At 37.6% G+C, this 27,203-nt stretch overlaps 5 protein-coding genes across 5 annotated transcripts; 2 read left to right on the plus strand and 3 right to left on the minus strand.

The window, feature by feature from the left end:
• On the plus strand, positions 1-6,058 carry LOC111810024 (ABC transporter C family member 10). The gene is made up of 11 exons (XM_023696558.2): positions 1-2,489; positions 2,566-2,886; positions 2,955-3,041; positions 3,178-3,771; positions 3,852-4,016; positions 4,101-4,395; positions 4,484-4,698; positions 4,775-5,080; positions 5,168-5,231; positions 5,299-5,538; positions 5,638-6,058. Exons 1-11 carry the CDS (start codon positions 444-446, stop codon positions 5,742-5,744), a joined length of 4,440 nt encoding a protein of 1,479 aa, XP_023552326.2. The 5' UTR covers positions 1-443; the 3' UTR covers positions 5,745-6,058.
• Positions 6,059-6,110: 52 nt separating this feature from the next.
• On the minus strand, positions 6,111-8,283 carry LOC111810028 (tRNA dimethylallyltransferase). Its single transcript, XM_023696563.2, has 2 exons — positions 7,774-8,283; positions 6,111-6,345 (listed from the first exon to the last, which is right to left on the minus strand). The coding sequence occupies exons 1-2, from the start codon at positions 8,160-8,162 to the stop codon at positions 6,240-6,242; spliced, it is 495 nt and encodes a 164-aa protein (XP_023552331.1). The 5' UTR covers positions 8,163-8,283; the 3' UTR covers positions 6,111-6,239.
• A 2,891-nt stretch (positions 8,284-11,174) lies between these two features.
• Positions 11,175-16,442, minus strand: LOC111810026 (plastidial pyruvate kinase 2). Its single transcript, XM_023696561.2, has 12 exons — positions 15,989-16,442; positions 15,177-15,464; positions 14,712-14,877; positions 14,139-14,273; positions 13,907-14,017; positions 13,718-13,806; positions 13,533-13,595; positions 13,238-13,413; positions 12,651-12,753; positions 12,353-12,501; positions 11,748-11,856; positions 11,175-11,627 (listed from the first exon to the last, which is right to left on the minus strand). Exons 1-12 carry the CDS (start codon positions 16,211-16,213, stop codon positions 11,520-11,522), a joined length of 1,722 nt encoding a protein of 573 aa, XP_023552329.1. The 5' UTR covers positions 16,214-16,442; the 3' UTR covers positions 11,175-11,519.
• Positions 16,443-17,140: 698 nt separating this feature from the next.
• On the minus strand, positions 17,141-23,609 carry LOC111810551 (uncharacterized). The gene is made up of 16 exons (XM_023697266.2): positions 23,471-23,609; positions 22,513-22,985; positions 22,310-22,432; positions 21,837-21,978; positions 21,486-21,730; positions 20,562-20,620; positions 20,293-20,387; positions 19,654-19,756; positions 19,437-19,531; positions 19,302-19,364; positions 18,990-19,065; positions 18,793-18,901; positions 18,413-18,525; positions 18,236-18,294; positions 17,789-17,897; positions 17,141-17,515 (listed from the first exon to the last, which is right to left on the minus strand). The coding sequence occupies exons 2-16, from the start codon at positions 22,901-22,903 to the stop codon at positions 17,381-17,383; spliced, it is 1,917 nt and encodes a 638-aa protein (XP_023553034.2). The 5' UTR covers positions 22,904-22,985; positions 23,471-23,609; the 3' UTR covers positions 17,141-17,380.
• Positions 23,610-24,290: 681 nt separating this feature from the next.
• Positions 24,291-26,768, plus strand: LOC111809731 (putative membrane-associated kinase regulator 6). Its single transcript, XM_023696131.2, has 2 exons — positions 24,291-26,245; positions 26,358-26,768. Exons 1-2 carry the CDS (start codon positions 25,582-25,584, stop codon positions 26,369-26,371), a joined length of 678 nt encoding a protein of 225 aa, XP_023551899.1. The 5' UTR covers positions 24,291-25,581; the 3' UTR covers positions 26,372-26,768.
• Positions 26,769-27,203: the final 435 nt, after the last annotated feature.

Here is a 27,203-nt window from a genome sequence, read left to right on the forward strand (position 1 = left end):
CAACCATTTATGGACCTTTCCTCCTCCATTCACTCTCCTACGTGCCTTCTGTTTTCGTTTGGTTCTTAACGAGCCCTCGAATTGCATACTCCTTACGCCATTTTCTTGTTTTCATCCAAAAACAACGACCTTTTCCCACCTTAACGAAAGAGAAATAAGAAATTAAACCCCACAAAGAACTCTGCACTTCCTTTCAAAGCTTTTTACATGATTTCCCCCTTTTGGGTCTACAAAAAAGGTGGAATTTTGAACTTTTGTTTGAGAATTTGAGCCGTTTTGTTCGTCACAGAGTCTGTGATCCTCTTCTTCTTCCAAAACCCACGTGAATTTCTGTTTCTGATTTCAAAAAGTTTATCTATCTCTAGAGGGTTCTCTTCTTTTAGATAAGGGTTGAATGGAAGCGTGATGCGAAGAGCCTAAATTTTGATATCTAATTGAGGGGAATGGAGGACATATGGGGTGCGTTCTGTGGAGGGTATGATTGTTCTAGTGGTACGGACAGACCTTGTGGTTTTGACTATGGATTTCTTTCTCATTCCTCTTCATGTATTACTCAAGCCTTGATCATTTCTTTTGATTTTCTACTCTTGATCTTGCTTCTATCCAATATTGTGGGGAAGTCAATGAAAAGAGTTCACATGTCGAATCGAATTCGTGGCGGCTCGGGTTTGCGGAGTTTGTCTGCTATCTTCAATGGCTGTGTTGGATTGGTGTATCTTAGTTTAGGCATTTGGAGTTTGGTGGAGAAGTTGAGGAAAGATCACAGTGCTTTGCCTTTGCAGCTGTGGTTATCAGCTTCCTTCCATGGCTTCACATGGTTGTTGGTGAGCTCTATTATTAGCTGCTGGAGTAAACAGCTTCCAAGACCCTTCTTGCGCCTATTGTCCATTGTGGCATTCATGTTTGCTGGGATTATTTGTATCCTTTCACTTTTTGATGCTGTATCGAGCAAAATGGTATCAGCAAAGATGGTGTTAGATGTTCTATCTGTTCTAGGATCGGTTCTATTATTGTTTTGCTGTTTTGGTTGTTTTAGTCTCCAAGATAGTGAGGAGAGCATCAATGGGAATGGTCTTTACACCCCATTAAATGGTGAGGCCAATGAAAGCGGTAAGCTTGATCCTGTTACTCCATTAGCCAAAGCTGGATTGTTGGGTAAAATTTCGTTTTGGTGGATGAATCCTTTAATGAAAAGAGGGAAGAAGAAGACTCTCAACTGTGAAGATATACCGATGATGCGCGAGGCGGATCGAGCTGAAAGTTGTTACTTACAGTTCGTAAACCAAATGAATGAGCACAAAAGAAGAGAGCAAAGTTCCCAACCATCAGTCCTCAAAGTCATCCTTTCATGCCATCGGAGGGACATATTCTTGTCTGGATTCTTCGCTTTGTTGAAGATACTCTTTATCTCTGCTGGTCCTCTGCTTCTTAATGCCTTCATTTTGGTGGCTCAGGGACATCAAAGCTTCAAATATGAAGGTCTTGTGCTTGCCATTTCACTTTTCTTCTCAAAAAGCATAGAATCCATATCACAAAGGCAATGGTACTTCAGAGCCAGGCTTGTTGGTCTTAAAGTCAGGTCTTTGCTCTCAGCTGCCATTTACAAGAAGCAATTGCGATTGTCCAATGAAGCTAAGTTGATGCACTCGAGTGGCGAAATCATGAACTACGTCACGGTCGACGCCTATAGGATCGGAGAATTCTCATTTTGGTTCCATCAAACTTGGACCACGAGTGTTCAGCTCTGCATTGCACTTCTGATCCTCTACAAAGCAGTGGGAATTGCAGCCATTGCCTCCTTCATCGTGATAGTTCTATGCGTAGTTGGCAATACTCCAATTGCCAAGCTACAACATAAGTTTCAGAGTAAACTAATGGCAGCACAAGACGAGAGATTGAAGACGTTCACTGAGGCTCTTGTAAACATGAAAGTCTTGAAGTTATATGCTTGGGAAACCCATTTCAAGAATGTAATTGAGAAGCTAAGAAAGGAAGAGCACAAGTGGTTGTCAGCCGTGCAGTATCGAAAGGGATATAATGGCATTCTCTTTTGGTCATCTCCTGTTATTGTCTCTATTGCAACCTTTGGAGCTTGTAGCTTTTTGAACATACCGCTACATGCCAATAATGTCTTCACCTTTGTGTCTGCATTGCGTCTTGTTCAAGAACCTGTTAGATCCATGGGGGATGTCATTGCGGCGATCATTCAAGCACGGGTCTCATTTACACGGATTGTTAACTTCCTGGAGGCACCTGAGCTGCAAAGTTCAAGTGTTTGTAGAAAGCAAACGAAGATGAATGATGACTGCTCCATTCGGATCAGCTCAGCATCTTTCTCATGGGAAGAGAGTTCAATGAAGCCTACTCTTCATAACATTAATCTAGAGGTCAGGCCAGGTTCAAAGCTTGCAATTTGTGGAGAAGTTGGCTCAGGGAAATCAACTCTTCTAGCAGCCATTCTTGGTGAAATTCCAAATGTTGAGGGAAATGTAAGTTCTATCACCATATTTCATAGCTGAATTCATGATGATATGATTTAAATGGCCCTCTAAATTCATTTCACAGATTGAAGTTCATGGAAGGATTGCTTATGTGTCTCAATCAGCATGGATCCAAACAGGGTCCATTCGGGATAACATTTTATTCGGCTCTGAAATGGAGAATTGGAGATATCAAGAAACACTCGAGAAGTGTTCATTGGTGAAGGATCTTGAGTTACTCCCTTATGGTGATCTCACTGAGATTGGGGAAAGAGGAGTAAATCTCAGCGGTGGACAAAAGCAGAGGATTCAACTCGCACGAGCACTGTATCAAAATGCCGATATATATCTTTTGGATGATCCGTTTAGTGCTGTTGATGCTCATACTGCCACAAGTTTGTTCAATGTAATTCACAAATTCTCAATCTTTTTAATTGCTCAAACAGAATCAAAAGCTAATTGGGTCCATGTCAGGGATATGTTGTGGAAGCTCTCTCGGGAAAGACAGTTCTTCTTGTGACTCATCAAGTTGATTTCCTGCCTGCTTTTGATTCTGTCCTGGTAGGTTCATAGCAACTTTTCCAAACATGTTCTTTACAAAATTTAGTTGCTTTGCTCCTCGTACTCTGTTTTGAACCAAGATTCAGCTGTTTGAATGCTCATTTCTAACATCCAAATTTGTGATTGCCACCGGCAGCTGATGTCCGACGGGGAAATTCTAGAAGCGGGCCCTTACGATCAGTTGTTGGCACATAGCAAAGAATTTCAGGACCTTGTCAATGCACACAAAGAGACTGCTGGGACTGAAAGGCTTGCAGATTTCTCTGCTATCAAGAGCTTAAGAACATCTTGTAAAGAGATTAAGACATCTTATACAGAGAAGCTGTCTGTAGCAGCATCTGATGATGCTAATCAGTTAATCAAGCAGGAGGAACGCGAAGTGGGGGACTCTGGATTCAAGCCTTATATTCAGTATCTGAATCAGAACAAAGGGTTCTTATTCTTTTCCTTGGATGTTCTCTCCCATTTAGCATTTGTGGCATGTGGGATAACGCAAAACTCTTGGATGGCTTCCAACATTGACAGTCCCAATGTCAGCAACACACGCTTGATCGTAGTTTACTTGTTGATTGGAGTTTCTTCAATATCATTCTTGGTTGCTAGATCAGTTTTAACAGCTCTTTTGGGATTGCAATCATCAAAATCATTGTTTTCTCAGCTACTTACATCTCTTTTTCGTTCGCCGATGTCGTTCTATGACTCCACACCTCTTGGAAGGATACTCAGTCGGGTAAACATCTCGAGCTGCAACACAGCCCTTTTGAGAATGGAATGAAACCAAGTTTCTTATGTTTGTTTATCCTTTTATAGGTCTCAATGGATCTTAGCATTGTTGATCTTGATGTCCCATTTAGCTTAATATTTGCTGTGGGTGCGACCGCCAATGCTTATGCTGCTCTTGGAGTTTTAGCCGTCATCACCTGGCAAGTTCTGTTCATCTCCATACCAACAATCGTTTTGGCAATTTGCTTGCAGGTAATGAATATTTTACTAGTGGAGTACTGACTGATATGAGCTGAGATATGAACTGACAAGGAAAAGTCATGTTTTTTTGCACAGAGATACTATTTCGCTTCTGCTAAAGAACTCATGCGTCTTAATGGAACAACGAAGTCAATAGTAGCTAACCATTTGTCGGAATCTATAGCTGGAGCAGTGACAATTAGAGCTTTTGCAGAGGAAGAGCGATTCTTCAAGAAAAATCTTGAATTTGTTGATGGAAATGCCAGTCCATTTTTTCACAATTTTTCAGCCAACGAGTGGCTGATACAGCGGTTAGAGATGCTCAGCGCAGTGGTTCTTGCCTCCGCTGCCTTTTGCATAGTGTTGCTACCAACTGGAAGCTTCAGCCCTGGTGCGGATTTAATATTTTTATCATTTTCAGATATCAAATCTACAATTTTTAGATGTCAATGTTACTAAGTTCTATGTTTTTCTTGAAGGTTTCGTTGGAATGGCACTCTCTTATGGCCTTTCTTTGAACGTATCACTGGTCTTCTCCATCCAGAATCAATGTAATCTAGCCAATCACATCATTTCTGTAGAGAGATTAAACCAATACATGCATTTATCAAGTGAGGCTCCTGAAATCATCGAAGAGAACCGTCCCCCGACCAACTGGCCTTCTGTCGGAAAAGTGGAGATAATCGACTTGAAGGTACTGTATATGTTAGTTAAAAGCTGAAACCTTTGAGGAGGATCAGCAAAGTAACCATTATGGTATTGTTTTACAGATTCGGTACAGACCCAATTCGCCCCTTGTTCTTCATGGCATTAGCTGCACGTTTGAAGGAGGACATAAGATTGGGATTGTTGGTCGAACTGGGAGTGGGAAATCTACTCTTTTAAGTGCCATATTCCGCTTGGTTGAGCCAGCGGGAGGGAAGATTTTAGTGGATGGTATCGATATCTGCTCGATTGGACTTCATGACCTGCGTTCACGCTTTGGAATTATACCTCAAGATCCAACCCTTTTTAAAGGGACCGTTAGATACAATTTGGACCCCTTAGTTCAGCATTCTGATGATGAAATATGGGAGGTGGGTGATAGTTTGTTCTTGACGAGTTCATTCTGCATAATATATGCTTCGCCATAGTTCTGAAGTTTCTACCTCTTGATCATGCAGGTTCTTGGAAAGTGTCAACTTAGAGAGGCTGTGGAAGAGAAAGAAGCGGGATTGGATTCCTTGGGTAATGTTTTTCTAGTTTCTCCTAGTAGAATTCTGGTTGTCAATGGCTAACATTTTGTGAATACCAGTCGTGGAAGATGGCTCAAACTGGAGCATGGGACAGCGCCAACTTTTCTGTTTGGGTCGTGCGTTGTTGAGGAGAAGTCGAATATTAGTGCTTGACGAAGCAACTGCATCGATCGACAACGCCACGGATATGATTCTGCAGAAAACTATTCGATCCGAGTTCGCAGACTGTACTGTGATTACAGTTGCTCATAGAATCCCAACTGTTATGGATTGCACAATGGTGCTTGCTATCAGTGATGGTAAGTTTTGCGAGGATTTTAATATTCTTAAGCAAAGAATTCAGTCAAAAACAAGTTTAAAAATGAATCAATCCTGGTTTTGTTATGCACAATTTTCAGGGAGAATAGCAGAATATGACGAACCGAGCACATTGATCAAGAGAGAAGGGTCTCTATTTGGACAGCTTGTGAAAGAATACTGGTCTCACTCACCATCTGCAGAATGAACTTTGAACCTATTTGTTCTTTTGCTTTCTGACGAGAAATTCAATAATGGGGAATGGATCTTGAAGCTATTTGTTCTGATGCAATCTGCTTCATTCAGAAATGGCCATTTCCCCATCAGAGAAGCTTTATTAATCTGTAATAACCACATTTTGGTAGGGAAAGATATGTTCTGATCCAACCCATTTCCTAAGCAATTAGTTTCGTTAGGGATTCAAGAGTTTGGAAAGTATCTTCCCAAATTCCATTCTCAAACTGCATTAATGTTCATCAGTACCAGTAAATTTTGTGGGGAGAAGAATATGTGTTCTATCAATTTTATTACCCCTGTTCATCAAAGCAGTACAGCATTGAAAGGTAGAGTGTAGTGAACAAAAAGTGGATTTCATTGCTACCAATTGTGGAATGGGAAGAAAAAAGATCAAGAAATTATGTTATATATATATTGACAGAAAGGAATGAATGATTGCAATACATGGAGTAATGATAAACTGTGTTCATGGTCCTCCGAGTACAGCATTCTCAATATCTTCTCTGCTTAGTGCATAGCTAAATCTCCTCTCCACGTCTTTCTCAAGATTTCCTGGTCCACTCTTTAGATACCTGCAAAACCAACATGTGCATTGTGTAACTATCAAATTCAAAGCCAGTAACAGAACTTTTCACCACAAGACCAATAACCGAACTGCCATTTTCGGTTGGTTCGTGTTTACCTTTTCGTGTGTGCACATGTGAGTGATGAGTTGCATTGCCCCCAATCGTGTATTCACTAGAAGAGGTAACGTGGGAATTGACTTGAGGATAATTCGTTTAGGGAGGTTTGTTAGGCTAGCAGTAGTGTATTAGTAAGTAGTCTCTTTGTTATCACTATGCTTTGTATTTTGGATGGAACAACGGTTCGATTTCTGGAACTCTCGAGATTGCTGGAAGGTTATCATCGTTTCCTTATATTGTAATAGTTGTGTTTGACAATCGAATCGTAAGAAAGAAAGTATTCTTCCAGAACAATTGATAATGAATTATCAGACTCAAAAGCCAGAATTGAAACACACCAGCTAGCCTCTCTCTACTCTCACAACCAAAAAGTTGGGGAAGTTTCATTCGTGATTTAAACATTTTGGTGCACTGCAAGACGTTTACGAGCAACCAAGAGAATTTAAAACCCGATCAAGTTTCAAAACAACGGTAACAGCCAGGCTATAACAATTCTCCCTGGTCATCTGTTGGGAAAGTTACTGGCATGTGGAAAAGAGACTGAGCTAGGCTGTGCAACTAAATCTATATTACAAGGATAAATTCAACTGGATGTAACAGAGGAGCCTAAACTAAGGTCCTCCATTTGCAGGAATGACTAATGTTCTTTTGCATCTGCAAAATGTTCACACTTCAAAACGGAACAGATCCCGTTTCCATTTGAAGTTGTAAGCAACCTTTGAAGTTTACAAACCCACTTTCTGGACAATTATATTGCATTCGAGGTCGATTGATCCATATGAATCTCGAGAGTGAATGGTTGACCGCTCAATACCTCAAAATTTTACACTCTCAATATCCTACTTAAACATTTACAAACCCACCTCTCTATTATAACCAGTCCAGAGGCAAAATAATAGAGAATTGCCCATTCTCCCAGCTCAATCTTGACCATAGTTTCAATAATGACAACTGCAAGGCATCAGTTTCTAATCTCTGTGGAGATTTAATACATAAAACAAGCATATCACTTAAGCAACCTAAACGAAGCAGTTGTCATATGGATGCTTGAATGAACACAACCCCAGAATCAAAATGCAATCGATATCTTACACAAGTTAAACAACCTAAAGTAAAATCATGGGAAAAGGACTCCAACAAAATTCTCAAACTAAAGTTTGTTTCCTGATAAGAAAGTAACATGTAGGGCAACTCCAACAATTCAATTCACGAAATAACCCTAATCAGAAAACGCAATTAAACGATAAAGAACCAAAATCCAGATTGAAAAACACAAATCCACGTCATAAAATCACAAAAAGGAGACCTATTGCGAACCTTATATAGAGGTCGGTGACATCCAGGGAGAGCTGAGCGTGCCATTCAGGCTTCTCGATTAGCCACACGGCTCGGTCCTCGTTACTCTGGTAAAATCCCAAGTTCTTTAACCAAGCCTCGATGCAAGGCAAACTGTGAGAGTACAAGGGCTTCTTCTTTTCCGGAAGCTTGTTCAGCCACTCGTCCTCTGGAGCAGAGAGCTCCTCTGCCTCGGATGACTTGGAAGAGACAATGCTCAAGCTTTTCCTGAAGGATTGAGAGATGGGGTTGCGTAATTGTGGGAGTTTAGTGGAAATGGGACGCCAAATCGATGAAATTTCGGGATGATTTGAAACGGGAGATGGGAAAACATTGGTACAGAGAGACTGAAAAGCAAAAGTGATGGACATTATCCTATCAATCTATATCTATACGTATACTTATCAGAATCGCTAATTTATTTGCAAACTCCTGATAGAAATGGAAGCACAGAGAGAGGGTCCTCCCACTTTCAAGGTAGGACTCGGAGGACTAAGAACGAAACCCCGAAAAGAAAGCGAGAGAGGGTAAACCCCGTTATCGGTTATCTGGGAGTATTTTATTTTATTATTATTTTTAAGCTCTACAATTAGAAAATCTGCATCAAATTTCAGACTAATTAACTGATAAAATACTTATTATTTTCTAATAAAGTTAGAAAAAATTTACCCTTCACATCAACAATGCATAACTAATTTTAAAAGATTAAAAAAAAATCTGTTTAAAAAATATTTATAAACTTATTTTGAGTAGATAACCAATGACGGGTAGATAGACGATTTTTGTTCATATATTGATGGTAAGAATTTTTTTTTTATAAAGATAAAACTACTTTAAAATTTTATAGATATTTTTTGAACATAGTAGTAACGGTGAAATGTAAGCGGGTTGATATTCAAATGATCCAAGTAATAATGTTTTAAGAGTCAATTGAATTATGTTTATGTAAGTCTTTTTTTAACCTTATAATACAAAGATATAGAATCGAATAAATATAAAGTATGATATAGGTATGTTAAAAAATGATATTAATTGACCAAAGTGTCGAGCCCTAATTGGCTAGTGCCAACCCAAAGTCAAATCGTTTGTGTGGGTTGCAAGTTCATATTAGGATAACACATAGAAAATGTGAAGCTTGTAAAGGATTTAAAATTTGAATTTTTCACTACAGATTGTATTGTAAAATTGATACTAGAATTTCTTGTCAGCTAAATCTTACTTTCAATCCTTAAAAATATATGCACTCAAGCTAGCTTTAAATTCATTAAAATGCAGATATAAAGTTCACGAACCATCTTAAAATCGACCTAAAAAGTATCGCACTATTACCTATCAATGCAAAAGAAAACTCTCTAAGATATTCACGAATGATCTCGAAGGGATCATCCTCGTTGAAGATACACAATTATTTCTACCAATCTCTATATTATTCTAGACATGCATGTTTTGAACTTAGAAGCGCACACACAATTGCGAGATTTTATCGACCTAATCAATAACCCTGCTTAGCCAGATCCAAGCATCTGCCCTTGGTTTAGTCATCATTCTTGGTTTTAGAATAATTCAAATTAAACATTATCTTGAAGGCCTGCCCATTGTATTAATCCTAAATTTACGAGGTCAACCGTTTAAGATTCAACCCAAATTTTTTATGCTTCTGTTCTTATCTATAAGCCTAAATAGTTATAAAACTAATGAAACTTCTGTCCTTGTCAAAGGCTTTAAATTTAAGCAACATTACAATAATGATATCAACAACATAGTCTCAACACATCTCTATATTTTTCTATATCAGTTTCATGGTTGAAATTTTCAAACACAAGCTTGCTACACTCTATAAATAGCACCAAACCACTTCCAAACCTCAAACCAAGAAAGCAAAAGCAATCTCATAGCAAAAATGGCTACAAGTTTGCAAACCCTTGTTCCAATTCTGTCTCTCCTTCTCTTGGCTCATGTTTCGACCTCCTATGGAGGCAGCATTGCCATCTACTGGGGCCAAAGTGCTTCTGAAGGAACTCTGAGAGAAGCATGTGCCACCGGAAGATACAAGTACGTTATGCTTGCTTTTCTCAACAAGTTTGGCAGCGGTCGCACCCCGTCGATCAACCTCGCTGGGCATTGCAACCCCGCGAACGGCGGGTGCACGGTGGCCAGTCGTAACATTAAGTTCTGCCAAAGCAAAGGGATCAAAGTTCTTCTCTCCATTGGTGGTGGCATTGGAAGCTACTCCCTGGCTTCTCCTGCTGATGCCAAAAGCTTCGCGACATATCTCTACAACCACTACCTCGGTGGCCGATCATCCGCTCGCCCGTTGGGCGACGCAGTGTTGGATGGAATAGACTTCGACATTGAGCTCGGCTCGACAGCAAACTGGAATCTCCTTGCAAGGAACCTAAAGGGCTTCAGTAAGCCAAGCAGACGAGTTTACTTATCAGCTGCTCCTCAATGTCCATTCCCAGATAGGTTTCTTGGCAAAGCCCTGAACACAGGCCTTTTCGACTACGTTTGGGTTCAATTCTACAACAATGCTCCATGCCAGTACGCACCTGGTAACATCAACAAGCTCATATCGTCGTGGAACCGCTGGACGTCGTCGGTCCCGGGCAAGGGGAAGATCTTTCTTGGCCTGCCAGCAGCTAGAAAAGCTGCAGGAAGTGGATATATTCCTCCTTCTGTGTTGACTTCGCAAATACTTCCAAGGATAAAGAGGTCGCCAAGGTACGGAGGAGTAATGTTGTGGTCTCGCTATTGGGACAAACAAACAGGATATAGTGCTGCCATTATAAAAAAGGTCTAATATATAATTATACTATAAAGTCTAATAAATAAAATATGTCTGGTCGTCTTCACATCTCCTCTCCTGAGAGATGTTTTATGTTCCAAGCGTCTCTTATGTGTAATGTAATCTTCTAATGAAAAATAAAATAAATTATGTAATGTAATCTTCTAATGAAAAATAAAATAAATTATGTCGTTTGTACTTTCCATGAGACATACTTTATGATTCAAGTCTCATCCAAGAAAAATAAAATAAAAATGTCATATAAACCAAAATTAGTTCTTAGAAGAGTAGTTTTGAAACATTTTCAAAATATATTTGAAACAAATGGTAAAATTCAAAATGAGAGTTTATAAGCATTATTTTTTAAAAGAAGAAAAGTTTATATTTTTCGGAATGACTATTGAGGATTGTTGGTGGGGAATCCCACAATGATCCTGATTGACTAATTAAGAGAATAAAGAGAATGATTATGAGTTTATAAGGAATACATCTCCATTAGTCTCCATTAGTAGTATGAGAGACTTTTTGGAGAAACCAAAAGCAAAATCATGAGAGCTTATACTTAAAGTAAACGATATCTTACCACAATCGTAATTCATAGTTTCTAACCTGAACAGGAAGCATTTTCTTTTTAAGATAAGAACTCCAAAAGATGAACTAGATTCTGTAGCAGCACAAACAAATCAAGCAAGTATGATAAGCCTAATCCCTGAATTGAATTGACAGAAATCAGAAAATACTGAAGCTAGGCTGTAATTCAACTACATCAACTACACACTACTGATGATAAGAGGGATTAGGAGCTGCGTGAGCCAAAATTTTTATCAGAGCTAAACTAGGCTACATAACCCAGCAAACAAAAATAAACTTGATTTATTTCTAGAAAATAACCTTGGCAGAACAGTTTAAGTGGCATTTCTCACGTCTCTTGGCTCTCTACTCTCTACACTTTGCGGACTTGAATATTGTGAGTAGATGGGAACCGCCATATGGGTTGTTTGCCACTCTGAACGAGTGCTACCTCTTCTCCTTCCTTCACCATTCCTTGCCTCTGTACACGACAAGCTCAACGAGTCAACGACATTCCCATACATGGAAACTAGAGATTATATTAAGAAGCCATTAAAAAGAATACTGAAGAAACAATAAATCAAATTGGCAGATAAGATACCTGCAGCATAGATAACGCATCGCTAAAGGTCTGCTCAGCATCATCGGAGAATTGCATGTATAAGGGGCATACTCCCTGGTATAAAGCCAACCTTTGTTGTATCCTTTTACTGCATGCCACAACAGGGTATTTAAGGAAACTATCATACCTGAAATTCTAGTGCCTAACTAAAATGTATATTTCAAATTCATGAATAACTTAATTGATCACATAAAGAAAAAGCATTTTCATCCATGATACTGGCCCTTTTTTATAGATCCAAGGGGTAGCTTAACAACTTAGTGGATCCATATTGAAATTGCAAACATTTTCATCAATAATGAACTTGAATGTTTGTATGTGTGTGACCTGACATTTACTTGATCGACCCACAAGAGCGCCTGATGCTCACACTTAGAATACGGTAATAGGAATGATCAAAATCATATAGCATTGACAAAGAAATGTGAAGGAAAGAAAAAGAAGGCTAAAGACTAATTATGCAGTTTGATAAGCACAAGTTTAGATTCTGGTAGATAAATATAAACAAAAATGACGGGAAAATGTAAGAATCTATCTAGGTCCATAATCTATATGATTGGCTCTTAAGTACAGAAGCAACTCACTCATTTGTAAAGGCAAATGTCGTCCCAGATGGCCGATAATGGCTGAGGAGGATAGCCATGAAACCAGTTCTAGTGAAGACAACTATTGAGGTTCCAAGAGTGTTGGACATCATCGTTGCATGATAAGCAAACATCTCGCTCATATGATTCTACATGGATGAAAAGTCATCAAGTCAGTATCATAATGAAAAAAAAGAATGATGATAGAATAGAGGTGGGAGAAAGCAATAAACCATGTTCTTATTGAAGAAATAGTGTCCATATCGAAGTAACATAAATTTAGTAGTTTTTAAATAACCTTGAATGTTTGACCAAGATTCAATGGCATTCGACCACCTTCTATGGTTGCTTCAGTCCGTAAGGCAACTGTATGCATTACTTTCACAGCTTTTAACGGGAATCTGGAAATTGTCATAATCGGGTGATCAAATGAACGAACAGAATTTATTTACGTTATTCATCAAATAGACACCAAAACAAAAGAAGTCGGTTGGACTAAGTTATAGTTACTCTAGATTCATTGGTTCCCCTTATTTTGGGAATTTTATACAGTATGCTCAATATCTGCACATCATGCATTCTAGCTGGTCAAATCAATTAATCGAAATGAACTTTTGTCTTGCAGTATCACATCATTATGTACTACTCACCATAGAACACTTAGTCTTGAAAACCATTGCAAGATCTAAAGACATAACATAATTGGTACCAAAAAATCCCAAAGATTTCTAGAATAAGCAAGAATTTCATTCAGCCAGACAGCATAAGTTTAACTAATAGCATATTCAGGAACTAAAGATTTCAAAACAATATATTGTGCCCCAAATGTCTGAGCCAATCACAGGTTAACTGGTAGCATACTAAAGAGCTAAAGAGATAACTCACTTTCCATGAGCAGTTTCTCCAGACAGCATGATTGCATCAGCACCCTCTCTAACTGCAATAGCAATGTCAGATACTTCTGCTCTGGTTGGTGTCGGATGAACAATCATACTCTCAAGCATGTTAGTAGCCACAATGACAGCCTTCCCCATGCCTCGACACAGGTTGATTATCTCCTCCTTCATGCCGACCAAGTATGTTTAGAAAGTATGAGATACGAAATAACAACATCCTGAGTGGGGGAAAATAAAACAGAAAATAACACCACTGCTTCTTTTTTATTGGAAATTTTAGCTACCTGCAGAAGTGGAACCTCTTCAATAGGGAGTTCGGCACCAAGATCACCTCTTGCAACCATTGCCTACAATCATAAAAAAGAGGATTTTGCCCTTAAATTAGCAACCAAGACCCAGACTATCAACAAATTGAAAACATTTGATCGGAACTCAAAAAACGAGGCTATGAAGAAAAACAAATAATTACCCCATCAGAAGCTGTAATAATTGAATGCAAATTTGGTATGGAGTCTGCGCTTTCTATTTTTACAATCACATGAATATCAGCATCACAGCCTGCAGAGTCAGGAAGGTTAGCAAGTCTAAAGCAGATTAACAAGAATGCAGCATCCAAATTGACTTTCTAAGCACAACATAGAGATCTGAAGCTATTTACTCTTAAGATATTTCTTCAACTCATGAACTACTTGTGCATCCTTGACGAAAGAGACAGCGTAAAAATCAACTTTGTTGTCAACTCCAAATTTAATATCATCCCAATCCTTCTCTGCAAGAAACAGTAGAAGTAAAACATATTTGTTGAGTCAAATGCGAAAAAAGGAAAATAAGGAAAGGAGAAACTTTATTAAAAGGAGAAATCTGTAGGATATGCTAATTTGAAGTCCAACCAGTAATGGAAGGCAGTGTTGCACTTTTCCCTCGAACATTTAAATGTCGCCTGGACTTGAGCTCTCCTCCATCAACAACTTCACACTTGACAGAATCCTCTGTTTTAGACTTCACCATCAACGACATCATTCCACCTATAATAGAATTAAAGAGTCAATATTGGCACAATGCATGAGATGATAACAAAAAGGTTCTTCATTTTCTTTAGAAAATTTCAACTATTATAGTCTTATGATGTAAGATGAAAATGAACATTAATCATTATTTTAAAATAGAAAAGCAAGTTTACAACACATGAGACCAAAAAAGAAAAAGGAAGAAAACAGTCCATAAGAATAGAAGGGTATCGGCTCACTGTCATTAAAAAGCATTAACATGTCACCGTGAGGAAACGGAAGCAACATAAATGTATCAAGAAATTAGTAGAATACAATATTCCTGTGCTTCAAAGCAAGACTTATCACCCCATGGAATGTAATCCAGTATTCTATCTAAATAAAGCTTCAAACTCGGGGTAGAAATATATATACAGAAAGTAGAAAAAAAAATGCAATTAAAAAAAATCAGCATACCATCAACAAGAATCATGTCCCCAACTTCTACATCATTAACAAAGTCATCATAGTTCACACTGACAGAATCTGCAGTGCTAACACCTCTCCGTATGGTGAAAGTGAATTCCTGACCACTTTCTAACAATATTGGTTGTGGTAGGTCACCACTCCTAACCTCAGGACCCTGACAAAATGAAATAGACAATTAATATATATTAATAAAAATGACCGAAACTGAGATTGAGAAAAAAATCAGAACTTTAAAAGAGAAAAAAAAAAAATAAAAAAATAAATAAATAAATAAATAAAAACACAAGGCACAAGGAAGATTGCAAACCCATTGTAGAGTTGAAACTATAGGCTTGCTTTTAGAATTTAATTATTAATCACTGGCAGGTAAAGATGGAAATATAATCTTCTACCAACATTTATTGCTGGGTTAATGAAATGAATGTATTAAATATGGGGATACAAATAGCTTGCCTTGGTGTCTAGCATGATTGCAATGCAATTGTCTTGTGATTGGGCGTTGTATTCTCTGACTAAATCTATAACTTTCTGATGAGATGCATGGTCTCCGTGAGACATATTCAATCGAGCAACATTCATTCCAGCTTCAGCCAGTTTCCAAATCATTTCCTTCGTGTCAGTCGAAGGTCCAATCGTACACACAATTTTTGTCTTGCGTCTAACTGTTGGCTTGGACCACATACCAACCGGTGTATCACCAAGTTGTTGAACTGCTCGTAAATGTTCAAATTGCTCATCTGCCTGATAAGTAAGATTCAGAAAGGTATTAACACGTGAAAATTGGAATTCACTTGCATTAGCAGCCAATGAAGGATGCAAAGTATCCATTTTCAAACTAAAACAAAATAAGAAGACTAGAAGAGTCTTTTGGAGCAACCGTATGAGCATGTATGAAGATATGTGTGTTTTCCCGCTAGAAAATTCGAAGATTAAAGAAAAACCAGTACGTATGAAGATTCTTCACTTTCTCAGAGATATCAACAGCATATTAAGCTTCCAGCCGTACAAAAAACTTTGCGCATCTAAATTCAGGAGCTATGACAAATTATGGATCCAGACAACTTGACGCTATACAAATAAACTACACCACTTTGCTTCCTGAATGCTACGTCCCTTCCAGACAACTACGCAATTCTTCTAAGAAAAGTCATTTCAATATTCAAATTCCATGACTCCAGCTCCCCCTTTTTCCTCAATCTTTTCGTAACAAGCAAATAAAAGCCTTTTCTTTAAAAAGAAAACTAGCAAACCAGAAGATCACAAACCTTCTGAACATCCTCAGGTGATACCGGAACAACTTCAGCTTGAGTAGCTCCCTTGGATGTGATTAGACTTCTCCTGTGTGCAAAATTCCAACTCTTCTTCTCATGCCCCAACAGTTTGGAGCCAATACCAAAAGACCGAGCTCTGTCTACTCGGTCTTGCACAGATCCCGAGCTGGGACACAGGAATGTGCTGTGAATCGATCTCGTAGCCACCACCTGTGACATTTTACGAACAAAAGGAAAAGCAGAGAGGAAAAAAACTAAGCGAGAAAGCTCCCAAGGAGAGATTTAACTGAGGGCGAAATGAACAGAGAACTTCTTGATGACTCAAACGTGGAAAAATTCGCCACAATCCTCAGGCGGATTCACCAATGCAAATGTGCGAGTGTTAGAGAGCTTCGGTTGTGTCGAAGAAAGGGGAAGCTAGCGCAGTTGAGCTTCCTTTAAAGCGGCGATTTTACTCATAAAGCGCTAACAATATACAAATAGTAAGGAGGCGCATGCAGCGCGTGCACTCAACTCGCCTTCTGAGAAAAATATGCTTCAAATTGTCCAATAAATGGGCCCATATTTGGGCCTGACCATCACCCTTTTGGACCTCTACCCTATCCTCCCTTCTCTCAAGGCTCAATACATTTGGGCCTAACCTTAAAGTTCGCATGAAATTTAATTTCTATAATGTTTTTTATACTCACTCCATCATTATCATTTCATCCTTCATTATTAAAATTAGACTGAATTGTTTGCTTTAATAGAAATATAATTAAAATAATAATAATAAATTTCAATTTTTTAATTGATTATTTAATATGTAAATATGAAGGATTATGTAATAATTAATTTACTACTATTTTTCTTTCCCACATAGTCAATATAGTGATTTGAACTCAGAATAAATACATATCAATTACCGAATATAGTGATTTGAACTTTTATTTGAAGAGAATAAATACTCGCTAATTACTGTTAAATTATGTTCACTTTTGCTAATAAATTTAAGAACAATACAAGCTCGTATGAGCTAAACAATACATATCAATTACGAAATTATCTTTTTTTTTTTTTTTTTTTTTTCCTCTTTCTAAGCCTTAAAGAGAAAGAATAATAAATTTCAGTTGAAGAGTTAAACCAATTAACAAGCCAACCTCAATATTCTTTGCTTAAAAAATTTTAACTTAATATTTCTGGTAAAAGAAAGTTGCTGCTTCAAAAGGATACAAACCAAAAAACAATACACCACTGCGAACTTCCCCCCTAAAAAATGAATTAATGAAATAAATACAAGGAGACAGCATTGAGCTTGTTTAAGATGGAATCATGCAGAATAACATGAGAATCGCTCACAAACCAAACAATCAAAACACTGACCACAGAAAACACATGAAAAGTTCTTCAAGAAATTGAAGTAACTCGAACTGAGTGATCGGCAGAACCAGTCAAGAACACGGGCAAAGTCGGGTGCCAATCGACCGTTGTTATCGCTGCTGTGTGTGGAAGAGTTTTCAATCCGCCCACACGACCACCCACCTAAGTAAGGAATTCGATGTCAAGAACACACATACTATTGATTTTTCTTCAAATATGACTTTCATACCAACAAAATTGATTTTAAATGATTTAAAGCATGAATGACATTTTTTATTGGGGTTTCCAAATTTCTTGATAGATTTAAAGCTTGCCTTGAAGTAATTTTGAACATGACAAAATAACTGTCGAGCATGTGGTCACAGTAATATCATCATGGGTATGTGTTTACATGCTACTGAATGCAAGATGGAAGGAATGGAGGAAGTGATGAACCTGGTATATGGGGGCTCGCACTGAATTTGATGTAGCCAAGAGTCTCTTTCCATTTACATCCAAAGCCATTTCATGTCTCAAAGACAAAGAGCTCCCGGAATCGCAAAACCTGTTAAAAAAAAAGACGAACATACTATCAAGGTACCTCGAGCCAAGGTACAGGATAAAGTATTATTACTCAACCAAATTCAAGAACAGTTTACTATAGGATGTTGTCAAGGAAAACAGCATCAAAGTAGACAGTAATCTCGTGATATTCGACACGTATAGTCTTCTATGAAGCTCAGTATACGTTTATATGCACAGCAAAATTTGTTTGAAGAAGATAGAAAAGTATTGATTAGCAACCACTTGCATCGTATAAACAACATAGATTGACATTCATTAGCTATCTTTCAACATTAAAACCCTCTTGAAGAGCATTAAATTATACCCAGATGACAGTACCTGCTATTATTTCTTGACCACAGAACTTGACCTTGATTATGCAAGCTCCATTCAAATATCTGACCACAGAAAAATATATCATCGTACAACCAAATAAGAGTTAAAAGATCAAAATAAAGTTCATCAATGCATCAACAGAACTTCTATCCAGAAAAATGAATACATAAAACAACATGCCTTCCCATCTGACCCTAAGGTGAAAATGCTCGTTTCATCTGGCCCGAAAAGAATCGAGTTAATGGCAGAGTCATGTGCAGGCCACCCTGTAATTTGTAGACATGCAGACATGTCTTTCAGCTAGTTAAGGTCCAGAATTCTGAAATCTTATCGTTCAAATAAATTAATGCATATCATCCCTTGAGGGACTGCAAAAGTTCCAAAACCACCAAGGTTTTCTCCACCCATTTCTGGTTCAGATCCAGCATTGCATGACTTCCGTACTTGCATAATCCAGTAAAAAAGAAGCAAATACTAGTTAACTTTCCATGCCTTTCCACGCGAATCTGATATAGTCTTACAAGAAAAACTTAAGCATTTCAAATGTATTGTAAGGATACCAAACATGTGAATCATTCCATCAGTAGCAGCAGCAGCTAAAATCTTCCCGTTATGATTGAAGCACATTGAAGTAATTGCAGGTGGATCCTTGCCAAGAGGAAGGACTGTCTTCATAGAAACCAAACGATAGTCAAGGAACCAAATAGCTACTGGAAGCTAAAGCAAACTTAAGTTCCAACAGCAAGCATATCCATACCATTGACTTCCATGTTCTCATGTTCCATACTGTGAGTGAAGCAAACCCCAAACTATCCACGTAACTTGAACCATGCCTACAAAGGTAACGAATTCCTAAGAATCACTTGCATTTTTTTCCCCCTCATAGAAGGGAAAAAGGAACAAACCGAGACTCGTGCAGAAGGGTCAAAAGGAAATCAATAATACCTTTATAATGAAGCATAAGATGGGAAAGAACGAAAATACGAGAAAATCATCGATGTCAAAAGTTGAAACCAATTTTAGTTTACAAAACACATGAAAGATTATGATATTATGAGGAAAATAATACCCTCTAGATGCTGCTGCAGAGACGAAAATAGATTCAACAGGACTGCACTTGATATCCAACACACTGCAACAAAATAAAATATGAGAAATTTGGAAGGGGAAGAATTAAACTATAGAGACTATCAACTGAAAGAACCTAGGGAACATATCAGTCGTGTTGAGATCACACACAACTCTCTTTGCATCAACATTCCATGCTTTAATCCCCGCATCAGCGGTGCCTATTAGAAGCTTTTGCCAAAAGAAAAACACAAGAGCTTCCCGTTAATTGAACTCACGAAATTATAAGTGCAATTTAAGATAGAAATTATAAATGTGTCCACTACGTAACACAAGCTTCCATATCAACTTACAAGGCGATCAGATTTACATTCCCAATCAAGTGACATAATCTCCGCTCCACAGTAAATCGTTGCATTTCTAGATGCTGGAGTGGATGGGTCATATGTCCATATCCTATTTTACATGCATTGAATCATAATGAATTAGGAAATCGATAGCAGAGAAGAGAGGGTGGAAGAATGGTGTGATTAAGAAAACCCAAACTCAACTGGACTTCATTTAGATTTGGTTAAAATATCGTTTTGGTCCCTGAAGTTTGAGACTTGTTGTATTTCACCCTTTGTACTTTCAAATGTCCAATGGTCCCTGAACTTTGAGACTTGTTGTATTTCACCCTTTGTGATGTCCAAATTTAATCCTTCTACTTTGTATTTTTCCTCTATATATTTTGTGAACATATTCACACAGTATCCTTTCATATAACTAAATTTAAGTTTTATTGCAAGTGTAGAACTAAATTTGCACATTTGAAAGTACAAGGACAAAAATCAAACGAAATCTAAAATACAATGACCAAAATAGTATTTTAACCTTCAAATTTATAAGGGAGGCCCTCAGTTGAAGGAAGGAAACGGAATGAATCAATTAACAACCAATTTTCAAGGTATTTCCCTTCCAATTTTTCACCTCAAATACCTTGAGTATCATACCTGACTGTACCATCCAAAGAAGCACTTGCTACATTGTTTCCAGATGCAGAAAAACGGCAACGACTGATTGGACTTGTGTGGCCCAAAAATGTCTCCTATTTACCACAAATATAAAAATTAGAAAACTCCATTGTATGAAGATCTAGAGAAGTATATGTACAAATCTAATCACAAGAAATTTAGTAAACCAAACTGTAATGGTGTAAGTTACTAAGTTACAGGCTAAACTTAATCTGAATGCCTATATAGAATTTTAGTAGTAGCATTACCTGAAATTCTACTTTCACTTCAGGAAAATCTTCTTGTACATGGACTTCTCCGCTATTCACTGGCACAGTATGAATACAAATGTCATATCTCTTTATGAAAAGAAAAGAAGGCGAAAAGATCGCTGAAAATTGATAGAAACCATTTTTATTAATGTATCAACAAGAGATTAGAGAACTCACTGCTTCTCCCAAGTCTCACTCCGAGAACTAACCACAAAATGACTCAAAAAGTACCTCCCAGAGGATCTATCTCTCACAATAAACCCCTCCCCTCAACTGAACCCATATCTAACAAATATTCTCTGGGTCCAACTCACCTATTACAAAAATAGTACCTACATATTCCTCGCCCAATTCTTCTCCAATTCGGGGCCTACCAAAATATTACGGAGATGGAAAATCTTATTACATTAAACTATTACAGAATTGATGGTAACTGGGTCATTTTTTTCTGTTTGATACAGAAAATGAAAGGACCGAAACAAAATACAGAAGTGCACGGTTTCTTCTTTGATCAATGTAAGTTTTTACTGGCACTAAAATGGGAAACTAATTGCTTCCCAAATAGGGGATAGCATTAGAGTCAAGGATTCGCCCCCATCCCTAATCACATGTGAATTTCAAATCCCTGCCCCCTTCCCTAATTTTGTGAAGTTAATGCAAGGCTAGGATATTACCAGCCACTCATGTTTATGCTTACTTTTAACTATCTTATAAACAAATGTACTCAAAAGAATATTGAAAATATGTGGAGAAATTAATATTTTCATTATTTCTGAGTTTGACTAGAAGATCAATTGAATGTCTCTTTCCATAATATAATGTGCATTCGGCCTTTATTTTTTGGTACTGATACTTAGTCAAATTGTCACAAAAACCTTAGTCAATAGAAAAAATAAAGCACTATAAAGTAAGGCTACAGACCCATTTGACGACCATCTTCATAACTATGAGTAGAATCACCAACTTCACTGTCTCCCGTGCAAAGAGTTAATGAAGAACTTGAATCTTCATTTGAAGCAATATACTTGTCAGAGCCAGCTAAAACCCCATCTTGAGTCAGTTTCGTTTCCCCAACTAGTGTAGTTGGAGAAGGACAAGGCTCTTGAGCATCATTTGATGAAGTAATATTCTCTTCGTGCAACACACTTGAAGAACTGTTCACCAGGCTGGCATCAATGAGAGATTAAGACTAGTAATAGTGAGGGGTTATAAAGTCTATGTTTCAGAAATTGAGCTTATCGTATCCTTTTAAAAGATGAAAAATAACATAACCTTCTTAAGTGGCAAAGATGAGCCTCTTTTTCCTCCAATAAAGCCTGAAGTTGCGTCAATTTAAGATTTAGCTGCTTGATATCTCGTTTCAAATGATTAACTGTAGTCTTCTCTGAACTGAGCTTTAGTAGAGCAGGAATGCGTGGTTTTGTTAAGAAAAACTTTTCTGGATTCGAGTAGCAGTATAAACCTCATTTTAATAATTTTAACAATTTTAAGAGGCCTCTAATACTGACCTAATGCCCATTCTATCATATATAGTCCTAGTCTAAGCTTCAGAAGAAAATAGTAATGAACGAGATACGAATGGAATATGAGATGTGTGCACCCTAAAAGACAAGGTTTCCATGAGAGTAAATCAAATATGACTGCTAGAGTAATATAACAAGCAGTAGTAAATGAAGCTTAAATATCAAGACCATAATTCTCGATAATGAATACTACGAACATTTCAACAATTATGTGCAGGATATGAGTACCATTGAAGACTTGGCTGAAGAAATTCCTTACAGAAACATGCAGTGCTTCATACCACTCCTTTGTAAAATAAACGTGAAAGTGGGGATCAAACTTCGGATTCTTTAGGTATGGCATGGCTGTAAAATGTCCCCCAAATCATATAAATATAGAAGAAATTAGGTTATTTAAACTCCGTAAACAGAAATTTTCTACCCACCAAACCATGGAGTCCAATCTTTAGTCCTTTGCAGTAGATCGTTGCCATTGGTTTTAAGGAACTCCAGAACTTTATCTGTCCTTCCTGATTGTATGGCATGTACCATATAATAACGAAGAATGGAGACCTCCAATTTTGACACGGTTGAAAGAAATGTATTGTCAGATGCTGAAGCTAGGCACTGCTTGAAAAAACCTAATAGCCCCACCAACTTTTCTGCCTCGAATTTGGGTATATATATAGAGAAGATTAAATCCAAAATCTTGTCCACTTGGAACCCCTTTCCAATATCTGTGCTTAGCTCACTCTCATAAGCTTGAAGAGTACTTGTAAACCCCCTAAACACAAGGAACTCCCTCACGAGCTCCTCAGCATACTGCATATTCTCCATTATGGTCCAAAATTCAACATTCAGGTCCTTTAGGCTACACTAGCCACTAATACACTTAAGCCTGGTTTCCTCACAAATATTACTGCACACAGATAATTAAACCAAGCATAAATTAATAGAACAAAATCAGCATCACGGAATATAAAATAAGTTAAGCCAGAAATCAACATTGGCCGACAGATCAAGAATCAAGAGCTTCGGACATTACATATTCAACTAGTTTTTCAGTAACATATGCTGTAGAATAAGTCACTTATACCCTACGATTAATAAAGCTCCATAAAGACTGATCAAGACACTGACGGTTGCTTGGGGAAATTGAGAATGAGCTAGAAATGATTAAGCAAGGACAGAAATAAACAAAGTCAAACGTCACCAATTTCCTTCTCACACAGCTGCAATAAATAGTTTCTACTTCTGGGAAATTGGCATGATCAAAACAACTGATGCTAAGTACCCATGAAGACAAGATTAGCATAACGTCTTTAGCTCAGACAGGTTGAAATTCTAGAACAAGCAGATATATAAACGGCAATATGTTAGAAAAATCACGTCTAGGAACCGTACCTTCATAAATAATTACTGAAGAAATGAACATAATCGAAGCCAAATGAAACAGAATGCCTTAGATTCAAGATGCCCATACGCAGGACGAAGGAGAAAGAGATAGCTGGGAAAGCAGAGGAATCAGTCGATGAATTCTTTTTTTCTTTTCTTTTTTTAATTAAAAATGTGAAATAAAATGGGTAACTGGGCCTTACTGGATTGGGCTTTGAAGTGTTGCCCAATGAGCTTCTACATTAAAAACAGTCCAGCCCATAATATTGGCCTACTACAATGGAAATAACCACTGGGCTCTATCATTTTGGGCCTTGCAGCGTGTCATTGAATTACAAATGGGCTGGACAATATATCTACTGGACTTTATCATTTTGGGCCATTAAGAAACTGGGCTTTTTACATTCGAAATGGGCTGAAAAAAAACATATATACAACCATTCACCAAGTTTATAATATAATTCCATGAAAAAAATATATATAAGTCGTACACTTATATATAAATATAAATAAAATTTAATAGAAATTAAATAAATATAAATATATAAAAAAGTTAATGTTTTAAGTAAAACGTGTAATAACAATTTTATAAAGAAAAATAATATAAAGACATGTGAGGAACACCGGAATGTAATCCAGCGGAACAAATATAATATTACTCAAAATCTGCCCTTCTGGAAATGCGAGCGAGGTGTCTGTTACACACTTGCAAGCATTTCAGTAGACCTCACTTGCTCCTAAATGGACAAACTCATTAGGCCTATAAATCTCCCAAAACAATCGAATCGGAGGGTTTCTTCTAATCGCGACGGTTTCTGAGGTAACCAACAAGTTCTAATCATTTGTTTTAGTTTATTAAGCATGTCGAGTTTGTTGCAGTCACGGTTTGATTTGTCCATGGCAAGAAATCATTGGGTTTGGATTCAATTTCTTCTTCTTTTCCGGCTTTGGTAGCTGAAATCGCTGTTCTTCTCCATGATTGCCCTAAATTTAGCTCGGTTTCTTATGGTGTACTTTCCCTTTATGTTGTTGTTGTTGTTGTTCTTCCCGAATATTGAATATTGTAACCAGACTTTACAAACCAAACACAACATTCTCTTTGGGAATCAAAATGTGGCAATGAATGTTTGGATTCTCTTGCAATCATTATTGTCTTCAAAAGGGGACCAATTGGTTTCGAGTCGCTCTCCTTTTTTGGGTGTTGTCCCGAAGACCTCGGCCTCTGTCCATGTCTTTTGCCGACAATCTCTTTTGGACCATTGTCTGATGAATTTTACAATTCTCATTCAAATTTGAATGAAAATGACACAACTTTCTCTGACAGTTAAACGGGAGAAGTTTCAAACCCACCACCACTCACATTGCTGGTGGATCAAAAACTCTGATCATTCTTTACCATTCCAACTGTTTGATATTTTGCCGCACCCAATTCTTCACCACCAATTCAATCACAAATCCCATTATTCCATTATTCCATTATTCCATTATTCAAATTCAAGGACCAGAACTTGTCTACGTATGAGAATTGGGAATCATTGAAAACAAATCTTTTTCTTTTCTTTTTTGGTTAATGCTTTGAATGGGAGTTGGAATGTGACGTCTTTTTGTACATCTGTCGTTGTGTCGTGGAGTTCTAACGAGTTTGAATCGACCTGTTCATGTCTCGCATTTACGGTTCAAACTTGTGATGAATAAAGTGAATATCTTTTTGGAAAGAGAATCTGTCTTCTTCATGAAGTATATAGAGAGGGGGAATGATTAAAAGAGATGTGGGGTTGAATGTATTGATGCAAACACTACATTATATTTGCCTGTAGGGACTCCAATTTCTGTTCCTTTCCACCTTTTTCTCCTTTTTTGAATTATTAATTTCACTGTTTCTTACCCAATCAAAAGCATAAGAATTAGAGAGAGAGGACATTGAGGTTTCCATATGTGTGTGTGTATATAACACACACACACACACACACACACACACACACATATGCGAACCTCGAAGCCCCTGTGGATATGTTCCATAAAGAAGAGAGTTTTCAGTAGCTATTTTCCCTTTGTGTATTTATTAGTATCTTTGAACTGCCGGAATACCTCTGCACATATATTGAGGTAAAGCTGCCGGAATGGAGACATCCCAGCCTCTTTCTATTGATAGCTTTTCATATAGTTGGCTAGTGAATATAAAGCCATCTCTAGATAGCTCAGGCAACAACTCCTTTAGGACCTCTCTCGACGCTTCCGATGAAGCCTCCTCCTTCATCGAGATGGACCCGAGAATGCCACCGTCCAAGAGATTTTTTAGGAATTCTCAAGATTTCAAATTTGACTTCCCTGTCTCACCGCCTTCTCTCACTTTTGTACATGCCGACCAGCTGATTTCCAATGGTTGCCTTGTGCCTTTTTTCATTGACCCAGTGAAAGTTCAGAAATACGAGGATGAAGATTTCAATTCAAATTTTCCAAAATCTTCCCATACAGAAAACAACACCCATCCAGCCAATACTTCTGACTGTTCGTCGATGAGAAAGTGTCGGAAACTATCGAAAAAAGTATTGCAGAAGTATTTTAGTTTTTTCAAGCCGTTGTACCAAAGAATCCGAGGCCATAGAGCATCAAGCTCCAAACCAGAACATGTTGGTAGAAGATCCAAATCTATGAAGAATTGGGAATATTCATACGACGCATCGCCACGAATAAGTGTAGCTTACTCTGCCGATGATTGGCGAAGATCCTGTGATTCTGAGAGCTCAATCTACGAGGCAGTCCTCCATTGCAAGAAATCTATAGGTATGTGAAGCGTGTTACAGTTTGGTCATCATCATTATCATTATAGTATACTAGTATCATATATCAAACTCGTGTTCGGGTTCTGATGTTTATTCAACTTTGGTATCAACAGGAGGACGAGATTGAGTAATTTCAGACGAAAAATCTGGAGGAAGGTGAAAGCAGAGAAGATGATAAAACAAAAGAGCAATTGAAGATAGAGAAGCATAGAAGAGAAAAATGAGACATGAAATGATAACATCCACTAAGCTTTTTGTCCCTTTCGTCTACTTTTTTTCTTGGATTCAAATGTACCATACCATTTTGTCTGTGATGAAAATTTCAGACCTTACAGAGGAACAGGAAAGGTGACCATAAATTTTGTTTGTCCTCGACTGTTATGTAATAAAAATCTTTTAACAAGGGAACGCTTGTTTCGGTATGCCCGTGACCGAGAGAGCAGGTTCCTCGAGGTAAATACTCAAATGCCAATGCCAATGCCAATGCCAAATGAAATTGATGAAGATGGATATCATTTTTGTTCTTTACTTTGTTCAAATTTCTAATGAATATGAAAACATTGCAGGTTCAGACTGATATGAATATATTTGCCCTTTCTTGACAGTGAACTGATCTAAAAGACTTGGTAGCTATTGAATGAGGTTATAGGGAAATTGTGGTGGTGGGGTCCCCTAAGTTGCTTTTGTTAAGCAAAGGAATCCTTATCAATGTTGTCCTCTTTTCATTTGCACATGAAACCACTCCCAACTTGCTTTTTCATTACATGTTCTTTGTTCACAATAATTGTTGGGTTTTGTTTAGAATGATTTTCTCCATTTTCTCGTGTAATACCGAAAATAACAATTATCTGCTAGCAGTGAGCTTGAGCTCGTGAGCTTGGGCTGTTACAAAGAGATTCCAAGCTGACCACCCCTTGGAGACCATGATATTGACTCTCAACTATAAAGTTTATGAAGAT

This window comes from Cucurbita pepo, chromosome 14 (assembly GCF_057944985.1).
Source record: "Cucurbita pepo subsp. pepo isolate OVF chromosome 14, ASM5794498v1, whole genome shotgun sequence".
Taxonomy (NCBI): Eukaryota; Viridiplantae; Streptophyta; class Magnoliopsida; order Cucurbitales; family Cucurbitaceae; genus Cucurbita; species Cucurbita pepo.

Coding starts and splice junctions, on each gene's coding strand:
- LOC111810028 (XM_023696563.2), bottom strand. CDS start 8,162: ATGTCCATCACTTTTGCTTTTCAGTCTCTCTGTACCAATGTTTTCCCA. Junction 6,346..7,773: donor GTCACCGACCTCTATATAAG/GTTCGCAATAGG, acceptor TTGGTTTTGCAG/GTATCTAAAGAGTGGACCAG.
- LOC111810551 (XM_023697266.2), bottom strand. CDS start 22,903: ATGGAGAATATGCAGTATGCTGAGGAGCTCGTGAGGGAGTTCCTTGTG. Junction 21,731..21,836: donor CATCTTTGCCACTTAAGAAG/GTTATGTTATTT, acceptor CATTGATGCCAG/CCTGGTGAACAGTTCTTCAA. Junction 17,516..17,788: donor TGCGAGCCCCCATATACCAG/GTTCATCACTTC, acceptor TTCCTTACTTAG/GTGGGTGGTCGTGTGGGCGG.
- LOC111810024 (XM_023696558.2), top strand. CDS start 444: ATGGAGGACATATGGGGTGCGTTCTGTGGAGGGTATGATTGTTCTAGT. Junction 2,490..2,565: donor TTCCAAATGTTGAGGGAAAT/GTAAGTTCTATC, acceptor TTCATTTCACAG/ATTGAAGTTCATGGAAGGAT. Junction 5,539..5,637: donor GGTGCTTGCTATCAGTGATG/GTAAGTTTTGCG, acceptor CACAATTTTCAG/GGAGAATAGCAGAATATGAC.
- LOC111810026 (XM_023696561.2), bottom strand. CDS start 16,213: ATGTCACAGGTGGTGGCTACGAGATCGATTCACAGCACATTCCTGTGT. Junction 15,465..15,988: donor CACCTGAGGATGTTCAGAAG/GTTTGTGATCTT, acceptor CTTACTTATCAG/GCAGATGAGCAATTTGAACA. Junction 14,878..15,176: donor CAATCATGCTAGACACCAAG/GCAAGCTATTTG, acceptor TCATTTTGTCAG/GGTCCTGAGGTTAGGAGTGG.
- LOC111809731 (XM_023696131.2), top strand. CDS start 25,582: ATGGAGACATCCCAGCCTCTTTCTATTGATAGCTTTTCATATAGTTGG.